Source organism: Peromyscus leucopus, chromosome 5 (genome assembly GCF_004664715.2).
Source record: "Peromyscus leucopus breed LL Stock chromosome 5, UCI_PerLeu_2.1, whole genome shotgun sequence".
In the NCBI taxonomy this organism is placed as follows: Eukaryota; Metazoa; Chordata; class Mammalia; order Rodentia; family Cricetidae; genus Peromyscus; species Peromyscus leucopus.
In genome coordinates, this window is record NC_051067.1 from 134,659,638 (window position 1) to 134,672,643 (window position 13,006).

Sequence of the window (13,006 nt, forward strand, 5' to 3'; positions counted from 1 at the left end):
AGCTTGTGTCAAGTTGACATAAAACTAACCATCTCTCCATGCATTCTTTTGATGACTTTATAAACTCTTTACATACTAAACTTTAATCATTTCTTTTTTTTTTTTTTTTTTTTGGTTTTTCGAGACAGGGTTTCTCTGTGTAGCTTTGCGCCTCTCCTGGAACTCACTTGGTAGCCCAGGCTGGCCTCGAACTCACAGAGATCCGCCTGCCTCTGCCTCCCGAGTGCTGGGATTAAAGGCGTGCGCCACCACCGCCCGGCAAATCATTTCTTAAGTATTTATTATGAGAGCAATGCTTAAGAGAAAAAGTCCCGGAAATACAAGGTCTTTTGTTTTCTCATAGATGTTCTTGAGGGCTACAATGGAACAATATTTGCATATGGGCAGACATCATCTGGGAAGACACACACAATGGAGGTAACATTTCATAATCTGTGCTTGAATATAATTTGTAGCATAGATAAGCCACCCATTTTAATTCTTGCAGTTAATTCACCATGCTTAAATGTTTTTGTTTGAACTTTATTGCCTTTTCTCATACAAATGATACAGAAGTAAGTGTTGGGTTCTAATTAGCTCTCAAGTAACCTGTACTTGTATTTTATATTATAAAGTTTTGTCTTACTGGTTAGTGTTACTGTAAAATAAGGAACATTTTATAATTAAATATGAGTTTTTCTACCATGTGGAAAAATGTAGATGGTATTAAAAGTGATTAATATCTCCTGAGTATCTGCTATACTTCTGAAAAGATTGTTCCCGACTTTCTCAATTCTGCTCTTCAATACTAGATATGGCTGGCCCTTTCTAACTTTGCTCCTAGAAAACTGCCTGTGATTGGCCCCTGCTGCAGGCCCTCTGGGTTTATCATTTATCCAAATGTACTGTATAAAGTAAATGACAACTTATTTTGGTTATTTTTATAAAATAATAGAAATAAAGACATTCCTAGCATTTACATGAATTTGATTTGGTATAGAAAATAATGTATATTTATATGGAAAGAAATTAAAATCTTCTGTTTACTTTACAAATGCAGATTATCTAAATCTAGTACTTAAAGAATGTAGTTGGTGGCTAGGTGATGGTGGCACATACCTTTAGTCCTAGCACTCAGGAGGCAGAGGCAGGCAGATCTCTGAGTTTAGGCCCAACCTGGTCTACAGAGCAAGATCCAGGACAGCTGGGGCTTGTTACACAGAGAAATCCTGCCTCAATAGATAGATGATAGATAGATAGATAGATAGATAGATAGATAGATAGATAGATAGATAGATAGATAGATAGAAAAAGAACTTAATTGGTATATGCTTGTACAATATTACATGTAATAGTTGAAAATTTTAAATTAATTATAGAGCAACTTCTACAAAAAAAGGTAGTCACAGTTCTTATCCTATTAATTATATATTATTAAAGAGTCAAAGTGTTATCCCAGCACTCGGGAGGCAGAGGCAGGCGGATCTCTGTGAGTTCGAGGCCAGCCTGGACTACCAAGTGAGTCCCAGGAAAGGCGCAAAGCTACACAGAGAAACCCTGTCTCGAAAAACCAAAAAAAAAAAAAAAGTCAAAGTGTTTTGTTTTTAATTTATCTCATAAAATTTGTTAAGAATTCTGCTTTTCTTTACATGCAGGGTAAACTACATGATCCAGAAGGCATGGGTATTATTCCAAGAATAGTGCAAGATATTTTTAATTATATTTACTCGATGGATGAAAATTTGGAATTTCATATTAAGGTAAATTCCTGTGGGAAAGTTATTTTCCAAAATAGCTGCTTCCTGAAAGTCAGTTTCAAAAAGTTGTTAGAGATAGATAAGGTTGAAGGATCATTAGAGGTAGCAACCTGACTCTAGTACCTATGACATTAAATGACTACCTGGGTTAGCTAAGTCTGTTCTTAGCTTCTCTCTGTGTACAAAAGGCAGTTTGACTACAAAGCTTCAAGGTTCCCACCACACTTAACTGGTCTGTCCATTGGGGGTGATTTGTAACAGAAATGGGCTTTCCATTATTTCAGCAGCCTGGTAATCACACTTTCTATTAGAGTGTGAACTGCAGCTGGTGTAATGTCCTAGTGTGCATATCAGACACTTAGACTGCGTGGTTTACAAAGTGGACGAGCTGTTGTAATTTTGGTGGATTAAGTTTTTTCTTTGTTTTGCTTTAGGTTTCGTATTTTGAAATATATTTGGATAAGATAAGGGACCTGTTAGATGGTAAGTTAAATTCTTGCTCTAATAATTTTAATAGCACCTGTTGCTCTTCTAGTAATTTCATGAAGTGATATGTTATACATAGGATTACTTACAGCATATGCGTACATCTATTTATAAATTTCTTTCTAAAGGCAAGCAAAATTTATTAAGTAAAGGAATAGCTCTTTGTAGCTGGGAAGCTGGGAGGGGACCTGAACATGAACCACCATCATGTGGGCAATTCTTAAGTGATAACGAGAGCTTCAAACTAAAAGTTGTAGGCTTAAACCCAAAATGTTTGTCTCAGTTGTTATATTCATTGTCCTTCCCACGGGCCTAATGTTCTTATTTATAAAATGTAAGTGGTAGAAGTTTGATTGTACCTAAATTCTATATTGTTACATTCATTTCTAGATTACTCTCCTAGTATATTTAACAGGCCTTGCTTTTTTATAATAATACATATATAACATGTATAATATATATTTTTTAAGTTTTCCTCCTGTTGGGCTGCTAAGAGAAGCCTACCACTTGTAGTTATTTCATAGCTGATATTAGAGTTTAGGTAATACTGCTAATACAACTTTTCTTTTTCAGTTTCAAAGACCAACCTTTCAGTCCATGAAGACAAAAACCGTGTTCCTTATGTAAAGGTACTTATGAAAGAGAGTGATTACTGTAGAAAGCCCAGTAAGAGATTTTTAAAAGGATATTAATAATACTTTTTAAATTATTCCATAGGGGTGCACAGAACGTTTTGTATGTAGTCCAGATGAAGTTATGGATACCATAGATGAAGGGAAATCCAACAGACACGTAGCAGTTACAAGTAAGTGTAGTATTCATTAGTACTGGGTAGGGCATGTCAATCTTACATGAGGATAATGCAGTCTTAATTTCAAGATATTTCTAGTATAAAATAATGCGTATGGGGAAATTATTTGAAGGAACTGTATTTATAGTTGCTTACTAATTTCGTTGCAGATATGAATGAACATAGCTCTAGGAGTCACAGTATATTTCTTATTAATGTAAAACAAGAGAATACACAAACGGAACAGAAACTGAGTGGAAAGCTTTATCTGGTTGATTTAGCTGGCAGTGAAAAGGTAAACCCCCTCTTGAAATTCTGATAGATACTTAGGCATTTCTGTAAATTTTACCTTGAATTGAAATTTGTATGCTACCTACCTATTGTTGCGTCTTGAGAACTTGTGAAATTGAATTTGGTAATCTGATAATTGTAACTGGTGATACCAATTCTCTATGATAACTGAAAGATAACTTGTTCCCAAGTTACTGTCATTTAGCTGTATTTGATTCAGTCGGTAGATATACTGTTTGAATTAAGGTGAATGTCCTTACTGACAACTTGCTAACATGCCCTTATAACTTTATTCTCCATCCCTCTCTCTGCGACCTTTCTGGTTTGGTTGTACTGTTGTCCCTTGATATCATGGGGGAATGTTTTTAGGACCCCTCAGCACCCTCACCAGTATACCAACATCCACAGATGCTCAGACCACTGATAAAATGATGTAGTGTTTGCATAGACTCTACACACATTCTTCTATATATATTCTCTAGATTACTACTAATACCTAATGTAAAGACCATGTAATTGGATGTTAAACTATAATGTTCAGAAACTGTTGACAAGAGACTAAGTTCATATATATTCAGTACAAATGCAGTTTGTTTTGTAATGCTTCTCTTCCTTGGCTAGTTGAATCCATGGGCGTAGTTGGATTTTTTTTGTTCTTTAGGGGCCTGCCACCCAGCTCCCAAATAAATACACGGAGGCTTATTCTCATGAATGCCTGCCCTTAGCTTGGCTTATTTCTAGCCAACTTTTCTTTTCTTTTTTTTTTTCCTTTTTGGTTTTTTGAGACAGGGTTTCTCCGTGTAGCTTTGGTGCCTGTCCTGGAACTCACTCTGTAGACCAGGCTGGCCTCAAGCTTGCCTCTGCCTCCCAAGTGATGAGATTAAAGGCGTGTGCCACTGCCGCCCAGCTAGCCAGCTTTTCTTAATTTAAATAATCCTGTCTACCTTTTGCCTTTGGGCTTTTACCTTTCTCTATTTCTGTATATCTTTTCTTTCTTCTTACTCTGTGGCTGGCTGTGTAGCTGTGTGACTGGCCCCTGGCATCCTCCTCTCCTCCTTTTCTCCCTCCCTCCCTTGTTCTTCTCCTATTTATTCTCTCTGCCTGGCAGCCCTGCCTATTTCTCTCTCCTGCCTAGCTGTAGGCCATTCAACTCTTTATTAGACCAATCAGGTGTTTTAGACAGGCAAAGTAACACAGCTTCACAGAGTGAAATAAATGCAACATAAAAGAATGCAATACATTTTTGCATCATTAAACTAATATTCCACAACATAAATGAACATCACATAAATGAACATCACACATCTTGAACTACTTCCACAACACATGGGTATAGGAGGGTCATTTGCACTAATGGGGATGTTTGTCCTATATAATTCAATCTTAGTCTATAAAAAAATCAGTATATTTAAATGTTTTAATATGGACTTTGGTGACCATTATGCTATTTTGCTTCTTCTGATTTATAATGATGTAACTAGTCTTGTTTACCAAAAGTCTTATACATAGCTTATCTATTATTGATGATTACCTCTAATCTTAAAATTCTAGAAGCCATTTAGATAGTATACTTGTTTTTTTTTAATCATAAGTTAGCTTATGTAGTACTTTAGAACTGTGTCTTATTTTTAGCAGTTATAACATCTTCATTATGATTAGGTGATTTTCAGTTTCTCATTTTCTAATGTAGCAAAGAGATTAAAAATGAAAACTACATATTTACATCTAAATTTGTTATTGCCACAGATACACTAAAAATACAATTTAATATTTCTTTAATCACATTCTTATACAACTAGTTATTTGACCAAGTTCTTAGGATAATAGTAAGGGTGCAAGGAGTCTTATTTCCTCAGTATGAATACCCGTTTTCCTTTGTAATTTTATACTGCTGTTCATTGATGATTTTTTTAAAAGTTGAAAGAAAATTATCTTAACTTATTGTAATTTTACTTCATTCTTTGTGTTCTTTCTTATAGGTTAGTAAAACTGGAGCTGAAGGTGCTGTGCTGGATGAAGCTAAGAACATCAACAAGTCACTTTCTGCACTTGGCAATGTTATTTCTGCTTTGGCAGAGGGCAGTGTGAGTATACATGTCTGTTAGTTTCCTTTCCTATGGGTAGTTATTTATAGAGACCACATGTGTGCCGGAATGTAAAACTGAAAGAGCCACTGAATGAGTATGTGTGCTGTCTTCTGAGCTAGTGTTAGTATGTGCATCCTAGTTCCTATCTTGAAATCAAAGTTAAACGAAATGAGCCAGACCCGGGAAAGCACATCTGATCACAGCACTTGAGGCACAAACAGATGATTAAGAGTTATGGGACTTAATCCCAGCACTCAGGAGGTAGAAGCAGGTGGAGTTTAGTGAATTCCATCCAGGCCAGCCTGGTCTACAAAGCAAGTTCCAGGGCGACCAAAGCTGTTACACAGAGAAACCCTGTCTTAAAACAAACAGAAAGAAAAGTTGTCGAACAGATTTGATGTATAACCCCCTGGCTTTGTGTTCTTGGTTTTGTTTGTAGACCTACGTCCCTTACCGAGACAGTAAAATGACCAGAATCCTGCAAGACTCACTAGGTGGCAACTGCAGGACCACCATTGTCATCTGCTGCTCCCCGTCATCCTACAATGAGTCTGAGACAAAATCAACACTCCTCTTTGGTCAAAGGTTTGTCGTTAAGAAGTACAAAATCTAAAGCCGGGCGGCGGCGGCGGCAGCGGCGGCGGCAGCGGTGGTGGTGGTTGTGGTTGTGGTGGTGGCACACACCTTTAATTCCAGCGTTCAGGAGGCAGAAGCAGGCAGGTCTCTGTGAGTTTGAGGCCAGCGTGGTCTACATAGTGAGATCCAGGACAGCCAGGGCTACACAGACAAACCCTGTCTCAAAAAATCAACAACAACAAACAAACAAAAAACAAAGTCTAAAGACATTTTTGCATGAAATTTATTAATGTCAGATGGCTACTACTTTGTAAATCCAAATCCATACAGAGAGCTAGATCCTGTACATAGATCAGAACATAGGTAATATAAATTAGATCCATATTTTAGACTAATGAGCTTTAACTTTTCATAGACATTACAATTAATTGTGAAATTTAGTCACATTTTTTGTGGGAATTTAATTTCCCATTGATGAAGTAAGCATTTGAATCAGATGAAAAAGTTGAAGTTTGTCAGATATATGAGCCTATATTTAGCTCACTGACATACTTAACAGGGCTCAAAGTAATGTACATGAAATGGCTACTGTGGTTGGCTCGAACTGTTTGGGGGGCACCCAGGCAGGGGGATCGGGATCTGACCCTGATGCATGGGCAGGCTTCTGGAATCTGGTGCCTGTGGTGTGACACCTTGCACAGTCTTGGTGCAGTGGGAAGGGGCTTGGACCGGCCTAGGCTCAGTGTGCTGGGCTCTGCTGACTCCCCATGGGAGACGTCGATTTGGGTGATGTGGGGATGCAGGGTGGCGGAAAGAGGGCTGGGGGGTGGGAAGGGGGGGGTCTGTGGATAGTATGTGGAGTGAGTAGAAAATTTCTTAATAAAGAAAAATGAAAAAAAAGGAAAGAAATGGCTACTGTAGGAAAGTCAATGACAACATTATCTTAGACCTGCAATAATAATGTATGTTATTAATTCAACCTTGCAAGGTGAGTTGAGAAAATAAGTATATATTCTTAGTTTTGATTTGTTTGTTTGTTTGTTTAATGTTACTAAAGATTTAGGACTGACAGAAATTTATTTGGGTTATGAATAAACAATACTCTATGTGATATCTTTTATTGTTTATTCTAAGAAAAAACTAGATAATCTTGGACAAGTTGTTACTTAGCTATATATTCATATATTAAATAGGGATGTCAATAAATATTTTCATTCGTATCTTTTTTTTTTTAACTGCTACTCTTAATTATGTCATCTTTTCTGTAATTGCATCTCTTAGGGCCAAAACAATTAAGAACACAGTCTGTGTCAATGTAGAGTTAACTGCGGAGCAGTGGAAAAAGAAGTATGAAAAAGAAAAGGAAAAAAATAAGACTCTACGAAACACCATTCAGTGGCTTGAAAATGAACTCAACCGATGGCGTAATGGTAATGACTTAAGGATTTGTCATTTAAATTTTCTCACTTGGCGCCATTTTACATACTTGAAATCTTTATATGAATGCTAAATGAAAATAAAACCTATTTTCAGGTTTTAAGCATGTTTCGGTCTTCAAATAAAGATCAAGATCTGTCATTAAATGTTTGCTTTACTTAAAACACTAAGAGCCGCCGGGCGTGGTGGCGCATGCCTTTAATCCCAGCACTTGGGAGGCAGAGCCAGGTGGATCTCTGTGAGTTCGAGGCCAGCCTGGGCTACCAAGTGAGCTCCAGGAAAGGCGCAAAGCTACACAGAGAAACCCTGTCTCGAAAAAACCAAAAAAAAAAAAAAACAAAAAAAAAACACTAAGAGCCATAGCTGCTACAGTATAGTAAGGTGCCTAGGTTAGAAAGGAGTCAGTAATAGGCAAGATGTGATGGATTTCAAAGAAGCAGGTAAGATCAGTGAAATTCCAGATGTCCAGACCTCAGGGACAGAGCTTTGTGGTACTTGCCTAGCACTTGGGAGGCAGAACCTCAGTACTTTTGTAAGTCTGGCCCTGCCTAGCCTGTGTAACAATGCCTTGTATAAAATATGTGTACGTAAATACAAACACACATATTTTCGAACATATATATTTATGTGTATTATATGTAAAACAAAACTGGGAGTGGTAGCACATGATTTTAATCCGAGCATTTGTAAGGCAGGGCCTGGTCTATATGGCAAGACTCTACCTGTCTCAAAAACAAACAAAAAACTCAAGAACAGAGCCGAAGGCAAAGTTGTTGAGAGCTGCTGACATTGAGTAAGGAGGAGGAACAAAGAAGAGTGGTAAAATGGGAAATGCTACCTATCACCCTTTGCAAAAACATTAATTTTAATAACAGGTGAAAAGTAGAACTTGATGTAGTTTAATAATAAGCAAAGTTTCAATGAAAATGTAAAAAGGACACTTTTAGATTTCTTGGGTCTCCCTATTCCTTACCCAAGATAGGGAGAAGGAAAAGGAAATAAGTGTACATTGTACCCCACATCTGGGCAAACTTCCTCTGCTCCATACCTCAAACAGATGCCTACAGTCCCGACTCAGTGCCGTATGAGAGCTTACAGATTCAGGCTTTAAGTCTGTTAAATGGACTCTTGTCTCCAACTTTAGCAATCCCAGAATTTGGACAGCTTTCAGCAGCAGGCAAGCCTCATTGGTGCTCCAACTGCAGAAGCCCTGGGCTTCAGAACCATGCATACTATTCTCTCCAGCATCTCTGGATGGGCTGACTTTTGCTGGTCTTCGTTGAACAAATATAATCTGCAAAGACTAGAATAAGTTGGTTGTTCTTCAAATGTTGACATCAAAGTATACAATAAGGATTATATAGGAAAACATGGCGCCACAGAGATGTGAAATAAAGTGTCAATGGTTAATCCTAAAGAAATAGAGATAAGTGAATCACCTGATGATTCAGAGTAGCTATTGTAACCAAGCTCTGAAAATCTGCAAAGTATAGAGAGACAGTTGAAGGAAATGAAAACTGTGACTAGACAGAAATTAAAGTACTTTTTAAAGCTCAGACAAACCTGTGCTAAAATGGCAGGAGGAAGCACCAGCAGCAGACTTGGTCGAAGCAGAGGAAAGTGGACATGCGGAGGGAAAAGAATGTGTGTGTGTTTTAGATGTGCAGATTTGTAGTGACCATTTCGTTGTCTTATTTTAGGGGAGACAGTGCCTATCGATGAGCAGTTTGACAAGGAGAAAGCCAATTTGGAAGCTTTCACAGCAGATAAAGATATCACTATCACCAATGACAAACCAGCAGCTGCAGTTGGGGTGGCTGGCAGTTTTACAGATGCTGAAAGAAGGAAGTGTGAAGAGGAGATCGCTAAATTGTATAAACAACTCGATGACAAGGTAGATTTTGTTTTACTTGTTTTATATTTGTCTGTTTTGTTTTAGAATGCTGTTGAGATCAGTATTTTTAGTTTTTAATTTCAGTTTTAAGGTTCCTTGTGATTTACATTTTTTTCCTTTTATTTCTTTTAGCTTTTAGAAAGCCATGATGTTGTGGGTGTGGTAGAACATGCTGAAATTCTTGCACTTAGGAGGTGGAGGCAGGAAGATCAGGCATATGCTACCCTTCATTAAATAGTGATTTTGAAGCCAGCCTGGGCTATAATGAGACCCAAGATGATTAAAAGGAGTGGGGGAGTTATGTTAACAGGAAATTGAAGAGCTGATTTCAGGAGTTTGGGGATGTAACTAAGTGGTAGAATGTTTGTGCCGCATGGGGCTTTGGATTCCATTAGCAGCACAGGGGAAAGAAAATACAAACTGTTCCAAATGGGGGGACATACCTGTAATGTTAGCATACAAGAAGCCAAGGCAGAAGACTCGCCAATTTGAGGCCAGCTAGAGTTACCCTATCTGAAAAACAACAGCAGCAGCTCATTGGCAGAGTGCATGCCACGTGCCTGGAATGACCTGGACGTCCTACCAACCCCTTAGAAACAGACAGACAACACTGAACAGGAAAATGTGCAATGGGTCACTGAAGAATCATAATGAAGCAATCATTTCAAATTGGGGATCTTAGGACATAAGAGATCATGGAAGAGAAGAGAGGAAAGAACAAAGAATGGAGGGTTATCATCTTCCCTGCTTACATTGCTTAGCAAGAAGGCAGCATGAGCACAGTAGAGATAGAAAATCGTTTGGTTTGGTTTGTTGTGGGGGTTTTGTTGTTTCATTTTGTTTTTTTGGTTTTTCAAAGCAGGTTTCCCCATGCAGCTCTGGCTGTCCTGGAACTCACTCTATAGACCAAGCAGCCCTCAAACTCAGAGATCCACCTAGTCCTGCCTCTGAGTACTGGGATTAAAGGTGTAAACTAGGATAAACTAAGGCTATTTTTAGCCTTTAAAGTTATTTTATAAACTTTGGACCTTTTCTTGGTTGTATAGCACATGGTACATTGTTAATGAAGAAAAGCCTTCCCTTTTCAGTTTTCCTTAGGAATTTAATTCTGGGCCTGGTGGTGGTGCACACCTTTAATCTCAGCACTTGGGAGGCGGAGGCAGGTGGATTTCTATGAGTACAAGGCCAGACTGGTCTACAGAGAGAGTTCCAGGACAGCTAGAACTATTACACAGAGAAACCCTGTCTCCAAAATAATGATGATGATGATGATGATGATGGTGATGATTCTGCCAACTATTTTGAAGGGGTTGGTGTTGGGAAAGAAGCCAGGTTATAGTCTACTTTGCTAATGGGATCCTTTACATTTTTAGGATGAAGAGATTAACCAACAAAGCCAACTAGTGGAGAAATTGAAGACACAAATGTTGGATCAGGAAGAGGTGAGTTAAATGCTCCCTGAAAAGCTTTGGTGTTTATCATCTGAAGATATAGGAATCTGTGCAGCTCAGCTCGTGCTAGATATTATGCCTTACACCAGTAAAGTTGTAGAGTGGTGTGTGCATGCTTGCCAGTGTGCTATGAGATAAATCATGCCGTGTATTGAAGCAGAGACTGATTTCCTCCTTTAGATGCTTTTTGTGGTTTGGTTTTAAAGTTTGGATTTCCTCTTATATGGAAAGGAGAAGACAGCTTCTATAAAATGTTTATTCCTTGCCAGGTATAGTGGCATATAGTCCACATAAGCCTATAATGTCAGAAATAGGGGTACTGAGGCAGAGGAATTCCAAGTTTGAGGCCAGTAAAGACTACATAAGTGAGACCCTTTCTCAGAAACAATAATAGTGAAATTCTGGACCGTATGCTTTTGGGCTTTTTAACTGACTGACATATCATGGTTTGCTCAGCCTGCTTTCTTATAGCACCCAGGATCACCAGCCCAGGGGTGGTACTACCTCCTCTGGGACAGCTCCCACCCACATCAATTATCAGTCAAGAAAATTGACCATAGGCTTGCCCACAGGCCTGTCTGGTAGGGACATTTTCTCAGTTGAGGTTCCCTCTTCCTAAATTAATCTAACTTGCATCAAATTGACATAAAACAAGCCAGCATGGGCTGGAGAGATAGCTCAGCGATTAAGAGATGTGGCTGCTCTTCCAAAGGACTTGGGTTCAATTCCCAGCACCCATATGGCACCTCACAACTGTCTGTAATTCCAGTTCCAGGGGATCTGAAACCCTCACATGTAGATGTAACAGTCTTATTGAATAAGAAACACAGAGCCAAATGCAGAGTTAAATGCCTAAGAGGTCAGAGCAGTAGCTAAGAGCTGAGACTTAAAACTGCCTTCTTACCCTTCCTGCTGCTGCCGTCCTTCCCCTGAGAAAGGACCTACTTCCTGTGTATCTGTCTTTTTATTGACTTTCTGTTCTGCCTTCTCATTGGTTGTAAGCCCAACCACATGACCTCCTCATCATTGCCTATCTATACAGACCTCCAGGTCCTCTATGGTTGGTATTGAGATTCAAGGTGTGTGTCTCCATGCTGGCTATGTCCTTGAACACCCAGAGATCTATCTGCCTGTCATGTGATTGGGATTAAGGGCATGTGCTACCACTGCCAGACTTCTGCTATGGCTTGCTATTAGCTTTGACCTCCAGGCAACTTTATTTATTAACATACAAATAAAATCAATTTCTGCACAAATAAGATATCACCATACTCACACAGACATACATGCAGGCAGAACACCAGTGCACATAAAATAAAAATAAATAAATCATTTTTTTTAAAAAAGCCAACATGCTGGACGGTGGTGGTGCACACCTTTAATTCCAGCACTTGGGAGGCAGAGGCAGGTTGATCTCTGTGAGTTCAAGGCTAGCCTGATCTACAGAGCAAGTTCCAGGATAGTCAAGGCTACACAGAAAAACCCAGTCTTAAAAACAACAAAGAACCAGCCAGTATAATAGGTATATAAATCAAACATTTACTTGTAATAAATTAATAAGAAATTCATTTTAGAACAGTTCTTTGGTGTGCATTTATGCTTGCTACTAAAAATGAAAGTAGATTTGAATACCAATGAGTGCTTCACCATTTTTATATAAAGAATTAAATCTTGGCTGCACATTTGATACTGCAGAACACAGCATCTTCAACACTGAGTTGTTCAGTGTCTTGATTTTTTCATGGTTGATGCTGAGAATGGCACTTAGCATAAATATGTAGTACAAACAAACGATAGAAGTATGTTTAAGGGCCATTTCATAATTGCTGAAATTTCTGTCCTAATCCCAAGCCAAAACTCACTGAACAATTTTATGACTTAAGACAGGAACTCATGGCAGGTTTTGTTTGTTTGGTTTTGGTGTTTCAAGACAGTATGGTGCACGCCTGCAATCCCAGACCTCAGGAGTCAGAGACAGGCAGATCTCTGGAGTTCAAGGTCAGCCTGACCCATAGATCAAGTTTGAAAACAGCCAGGGCTACACAGAGAAACCTTATCTTGAAAAACCAAAATAATAATAATAACAAATTCTAAAACAATACCTGTGGGAGCCCACAGAGGTTTCCTAGTGAGACCTGAGCTTGCTTTACCCAGCAGGGCTGCATAAGGGAATGGATTGACCACATGGGTGGTTACCAGGTGTTTGGAAGGGTCTGCACTTGGCTGTACTAGGGAGAGGTCTTTTGCTCCACCCCTTG

General features: G+C 38.7%; 1 protein-coding gene across 1 annotated transcript in view; it reads left to right on the top strand.

Annotated features, from left to right (window-relative positions):
• Nucleotides 1-13,006, top strand: part of Kif5b (kinesin family member 5B) — a 47,630-nt gene that overhangs the window by 12,350 nt on the left and 22,274 nt on the right. The window contains exons 3-13 of the mRNA XM_028873020.2: nt 344-417; nt 1,635-1,739; nt 2,171-2,219; nt 2,796-2,851; nt 2,940-3,027; nt 3,183-3,307; nt 5,283-5,387; nt 5,830-5,975; nt 7,248-7,396; nt 9,104-9,297; nt 10,671-10,739. Coding sequence (XP_028728853.1) covers nt 344-417; nt 1,635-1,739; nt 2,171-2,219; nt 2,796-2,851; nt 2,940-3,027; nt 3,183-3,307; nt 5,283-5,387; nt 5,830-5,975; nt 7,248-7,396; nt 9,104-9,297; nt 10,671-10,739 — 1,160 coding nt within the window. The remainder of the gene's footprint in view (nt 1-343; nt 418-1,634; nt 1,740-2,170; nt 2,220-2,795; nt 2,852-2,939; nt 3,028-3,182; nt 3,308-5,282; nt 5,388-5,829; nt 5,976-7,247; nt 7,397-9,103; nt 9,298-10,670; nt 10,740-13,006) is intronic.